Genomic DNA, 6,000 nt, shown 5'->3' with positions numbered 1-6,000 from the left:
TTTCATCCTTGTCGTTCGTGGTGCTGTTCTCGCCCCGAAAAGCGTCAAAACTGTCGCGAAGGGCGGCAATGATCTCATCCTTATCGTTCGTGGTGCTCTTCTCGCCCCGGAAAGCGTCGAGGTTCTCACGGAGAGCGGCAATGATTTCGTCCTTATCGGTCCGCTCACCACGGAAGCTTTCGAGATGCTCGCGAAGCGCAGCAATGATATCATCCTTGTCATTTGTCACGCTCTTCTCACCGCGGAAAGTGTCAAGGTTCTCACGAAGAGCGGCAATGATCTCGTCTTTGTCACTCTTCGGCGCTTCGGGCTCCGCACGAACAAGGCTCATGTTCATGGATTCCCTAAGCTGCTCGAACTCTTGCTTGATAATGCTCGCGATATCCTGGTTCTTAGGGATTTTCTGAGCCTCCGAGGCATCGCGAATGGCGTCGAGGATTTCGTCCTTGTCACTTGATGTGCTCTGCTCTGTCCGAAGTAGAGAGCTTATAGTAGATCGAAGGTGTTCAAACTCCTTCTCCATGGCATCGAGGAGCTCTGGGGTATCTGGGTTGCGGGGAACACTAGCCACTACGCTCTCGGCGATTGTCCTCTCCATGTCCGCCTGGAGCAGTCGGAACCCTTCCTTCACGGTGTCCATGATTTCATGCGTGCCAGAGGCTTCAGCGGCGGTAGCAGCGTAGCCTTCGACCTCCTGTCGCACCACGGCGATGCCGTCCTTAATTGCGTCCAGAATCTGCATGGCGTCGTGCTCCTTGGCCTGCGACTGCTGCTTCAGCTCCTCTCTCATACCGTCATGGTGCTCCAGGACTCGTTCAAGAATCTGGTCCCCGATGTTGTGGTTTTCGGCGTTGGCCTCGTGGAGTCCAGCTGAGATAGCTTCCATGAGATCGTCCTTGTTTAATTCGATCTCCCGGGTCATGCTGTTCTGAGCCTCCAGTCCCTCGGCAATAGCTGCGAGGATTTCGTCACGGGAAACGGTAGACTGAACATTGGTACTGAGAGCCGACTGCTGAGCATAAAATGCATCATTGACCGCATTGGCGACGTCCTCCTTGGTGACATGTGGTTGTTCAAGCTGCCGAGCAGAGGTGAAGTGCGCTTGGATGCCCTGCGCGACCGCGCCCAAGATCTCTTCGCGACCAAGGCCAGAGTCAAGTGACTCCCTTGTAAGTGCTCTCTGGGATGCTACGGATTCGGTAACCGCCTGCAGTATATCTTCCCGAATAGCATCCAACTTCTCGTCGTGTACAGAACGGGTAGCGGTCTGAGAAGTTTCGAGACATTCACGGATCGTGTGCACAATCTCGTCCTTGGTGATTGTGGGCGGTTGCTCAAACTGCTGCATACCCGCCTGTACAGCGGCCAGGACTTGATCATATGTGACCGCATCTTCATGCCGCGGCTGATAGGCTTTAAGACCTTCTGACAGACATTCCAGGATCTCATCACGTTCCAGCCCAAAGTTCTCCAGCTCAATCTCGGGCTTGTACGTTTCCCAGGCATCTCTAACTGCATCCAGGATGTCGTCCTTTTCCATTGTGGCACCTCTCGGGTCATCCCGTAACTGTGATAAGTCGAGATCATTAAAGGCCCGTTGGACAATGGAGTATAGCTGGGCGCTATCCATTGCGGAGCGGAATTCTGAGAGAGCATCTGAGTGCAGCTTGTTTTCGCTGATGATTGCTTCCAACTGCTCCCTCAGCTCGCACAGACTGTCGTTGACAATAGCAGAGATCTCCTCCTTTCCGGGACCGGCGGGCCTGTCCTCCGCGGCCTCGCGAGCTATCTCGATTTCTTCCAGTTTCCGGGCCAGATTGCGCCCCATGCCCAGCACTTCACCGCGCAACTCGCGTACCAGTGCTTTCACTTCATTTGTCATGCCCCCTCCTTCAATCACGCTGTTCTTCACGCGCCGCATGATTGACAGCATTTCTTCCGTCGTTTGCTCGTCAGAGTGAGACATAGAGCGTGTTGATAGTCGACCATTGTCTCCGGGAACCATGCCCAGGTCCGGAGCGTATAAGTGCTCAGGGTCCATAGATTTTGATCTGCCTGTCTTGAAAGCAGCATGACTGGCATCAGAAGGTGCACGCGCCCGCACCAAAGCCTTGCTCTCCCACTCGTCCTTGACGATACTCAGGATCTCCTCCAGCATTTTTGTTGTCCTACTATCAAGCGGCTCGCCGGAAGCATCCGAGATGGGCCGGGCTTTGATCTCGTCGACCAACTCCGTAAGCTTTTCCTGACCTTCCTTGGTGGCCATCTCCCGGAGCACCTTCTCCAATAGCGCAATACTGGCCGAGCCATCGGAGATGGGCGTAGGCGAAGCGGCCAACTCGCGCTCCATCGCGGCCGCGAAGGGATTTGGACTTGGCATCCGTGCATAGCTCTTTTTCGAGTTCGGAGAACTATCCGATTCCCTATAGTTAACACCACTATCAGAACCCAGGAGAGTACTGAAATCAAACCTTGTGGCAGCATCAGGATCCAAAAACCTCGAATTCAAGTTGGACGATAGCTCCCGGAGGCTTTTCCGGATATCTTCGTCTCGCGCATTCGTGGCGGCTTTCAGACTAACGAGGTCTGTCGCATTGTCCTTACTTCGGCGACTGAGCTGGGCCATCTCGCGCTGGAGGTTGCTGGCAATATCGGTCAGGCTGTGGATTTGTGTGGACAAGGATTCGAAGCTATAGTTAGGAGGACGGTTCGGCCCTACGAACGGGTCGGACTCGACACTCTTGGGTTGCGAATCGGGTTCGCAGGGCAGCTGCATGTTCTGCAGCGCGAGCATAGTGGCAGAAGGTGGGGTGCTTTCCCCGAGGATCGGTTTGGAGAGATAACGGGGCGAGATGAGCAAGTTCGGGGGCTCGGGGTCTGCTTCTGGCTCTTCTACCTCGGATTTCATTAGACTCCTCTCCGGCAGCTTTGTCGTCGAATCAAAGGTTGATGCTCGTTGTGGCCGTTCCGGCGATTTGCTCTCTAGATAGTTTAGGAACTCAGATCGCGGATCCGAGCTATTCTGAAACGACTGCATGCGCTTGTGGAATTGGCCTTTGATCAGAGACTTCTCCGGTGAAGACTTCGGTGGCATGGGGTTGGAGACGTATGGACTTGGGGCGTTTTCCCGCATCTTCTCTGTAAAGGTGGCCGCCATCGCTTGGATACCGGGCGAAACGTTGCCCTTCGTCGCGGGACTGGTTGAGCCGGGGTTCAAGGGCAGCGGCGGAGGCGCCCGTTCGGGATCTGAACTGTCCCACCTTCACGGCCACGATGTCAAGGTCAGTCTACGGCAGTCCCTTGTTTGCCATTGGACGGCAACCGGTCTTTGTTTAGGTGATCGTTGAGACATACATGGGAATTGATTGGTTTCTGACAACGAGCTCCCGGTCTCGGGAACCGTCGCGAGTGTGAGCCGCCGGCATTGTGAGACCTGGCTGATAGAGTGGACTTCCTGTATCTTTCGTTCCTCGACAGTTGAAAACAACAATTGGAATCGGGGGGCCAGAGGGGTTAATGTAGGGAATGCGCAGAAGAATGTTCGTTCAATTAAGGTCGTTAGGCATATCAATTCGTCAAAACAAAGCAAAAGCAGGTAACTCTTGGTCGCATCAAACGATGTCGTACAGCAGGAAAGCAAGGATCGTGAAAACAGAACAGAAAAAAAAAAATAAAAAAAACAAAGGTATCAATGCGCTTGCTGTCGAGGGATAGAGGGGAGGGGAGGAACTAGAGGAGGAACGGATCACGATTGAAGAGACCCGAGGGTAGGAGAGTAGATCTTGGAGTAGATAATCAATTAAAACAGAAATCAGTGACCCAAACAGCCGAGTGGAGTTTGAGAACTGGAGGGAGATTTTAATGGTAGCTCATGGGGCATCAACCAACATCGGGCCCAATCCCTCGTGTACACATCAAAGCTGCGTCCTAGCAACCGATAGACGCCCCGTTGCCGAGTAAACAATGCCGTCATGGGCGGTGAGAGAATCTATGATAAAGAGGAAAAGTTTGTCCGATGCCCCCCCCGACCATCTCGGGCACTAGTCCCGTTGGAGAAACTCTCCCAGACCGGCTTAGCGACGGAATCATCGGTAACGCAACCAATGAGAGGTGGGCGCACAAAAGCCCTGAGCAAGCCCTGATTCTCAAGCGAAAAAAAGAACGTCGACGGCGGAGACTCTCTTTACTCGACCGAAGCACATCGACAACCAACCCCATCGACCTTGTTGCCGCCGGGACTTTCACAATGAAGTGTTAGTTTATCGCTCTTGCACCCCGATTTTGATTCACTACGTTTGAATGCCAGCTGACAGGATGTCGCGATAGTCATGAAAGTGGGCCGTGTGGCCATCATCACCCGTGGCCGTTACGCCGGTAAGAAGGTACGACACGAAATGATTCCCTTTTTCAGTTTCTGCGCGAGGCGGAGTGTGTGCTATGGCGTTTGTTTTGGCGGGAGCGAATGATTTTCAATGAAAGACGACGAGAATCTACGACACATTCAACGACATCCAGCGAGAGTTAGATGGGCAGCGGATAGCGTGTTCGGGTTTTCATGGAATGAGACGTGTGCAGGGATGAAGCTGACAGGACCGCTGGTATAGGTCGTCATTGTCCAGCCTAGCGACACTGGCTCCAAGGCGCACCCCTTCGCCTATGCCGTCGTTGCCGGTATCGAGCGTTACCCCCTGAAGGTCACCCGCCGCATGGGTAAGAAGACCGTCGAGAAGCGCAGCCGCATCAAGCCCTTCATCAAGGTTGTCAACTACAACCACTTGATGCCCACCCGTTACACCCTCGAGCTCGAGGGTCTCAAGGGCTCCGTCACCAACGACACCTTCAAGGAGGTCTCCCAGCGTGAGGACGCCAAGAAGACCGTCAAGAAGGCCCTTGAGGACCGCTACACCAGCGGCAAGAACCGTTGGTTCTTCACTCCTCTTCGTATGTTTTTTTTTATTCTTTGATAAATGTATCCTACATGGGCGGATGCTGACCAATGACAGGTTTCTAAACGGGGTTTTTTTGGGCGTTATGTCGTTTGAGCGCGCAAGGTCTTAGATGAGGCAAGAAAAAAGGGCATCGAGCACATTCGGTTCATGACACAAGAGGACGGATACCATAGCTGGCGGATGCATGGGGAATGTATCGATGTACAAGTCCAGGACTTGGCCATTTTTCTTTTTTGATAATGAAGGAGGCCACAGAGATCGGGCGTCCTCGCAATGAAATGGAAATATGAACAAATTCAAAATCTTCCTTTGTCTGAGATGACTACGATGTGACTACAAATCCCCGGACTATACCCCGTGACTTAGTCTTATCGCAACACTAAGTCTCCAGTCCTCTATCAATGTGATTTTGGTCCCTACTCCGGACTCTTTCCACCCCCACCTAACCCAAACCCCATGGAGAGAGAGATATATATACATATTACTCTATCGTGTTCCCCTCCCAACGAACCATCAAGTCAAACCCTCGGACGAGCACACGTGCCCGGGCAGAGGGACAACCTCAACGTCCCCTTGGCGCATAAGAGATCCCCGCATCTTACGTATCTCCGCAATCAAGCAAACCGGAAGGACGGTAGCAGCAATCCGAGAAGCGGGGAACACAGCAATAGACCACCGTCAACATCCAGGGCCACCTCATCCTCGTAGCCGCTGTACTCCGGGCGGAAGTGGAACGTCGTCCTCGTAGATGGACTGGACCGGTCCATGCATGCAGCGACCAAGATTGGGCGGCTAGTCGTCCTACGAATGGCCGTGCGGCATGCGGTAGGTAACCTTCGGATGGGTAAGCGGGAGCTCGTATTGAGCGATCGAACTATTGTTCCCTAGTAGCGTTCTCATTGCTCATTACGAGCGGCGTCTGCGTTCCCTCTTGTGGGTTGCGGTCCGCTACGGTAGGAAGAGACGCGGATGTGCCTGTCTGTGCTCTTGCTTGTGTTTTCTCCGCGGCTGGATCTACGATTGGAGGTGAGGAGTTTTTTTTTTTTTTTTT

General features: G+C 53.3%; 2 protein-coding genes across 2 annotated transcripts; one reads left to right on the top strand and one right to left on the bottom strand.

Annotated features, from left to right (window-relative positions):
- Window positions 1–52: 52 nt before the first annotated feature.
- ABOM_011372 (chromosome segregation ATPase family protein) lies at window positions 53–3,425 on the bottom strand (the record flags this gene model as incomplete). The annotated part of the gene is made up of 2 exons (XM_022538500.1): window positions 53–3,260; window positions 3,355–3,425. Coding segments are annotated over 2 exons (3,279 nt in total), but the record flags the coding sequence as incomplete, so codon positions are not given.
- Window positions 3,426–4,328: 903 nt separating this feature from the next.
- ABOM_011371 (60S ribosomal protein eL27) lies at window positions 4,329–5,011 on the top strand (the record flags this gene model as incomplete). Its single annotated transcript, XM_022538499.1, has 3 exons — window positions 4,329–4,382; window positions 4,605–4,941; window positions 5,004–5,011. The coding sequence occupies 3 exons, from the start codon at window positions 4,329–4,331 to the stop codon at window positions 5,009–5,011; spliced, it is 399 nt and encodes a 132-aa protein (XP_022383646.1).
- Window positions 5,012–6,000: the final 989 nt, after the last annotated feature.

This window comes from Aspergillus bombycis (genome assembly GCF_001792695.1).
Source record: "Aspergillus bombycis strain NRRL26010 chromosome Unknown contig00169, whole genome shotgun sequence".
Taxonomy (NCBI): domain Eukaryota; kingdom Fungi; phylum Ascomycota; class Eurotiomycetes; order Eurotiales; family Aspergillaceae; genus Aspergillus; species Aspergillus bombycis.
The sequence above is the reverse complement of the archived record's forward strand: the minus strand, read 5'-3'. Positions and strand labels throughout refer to the sequence as shown.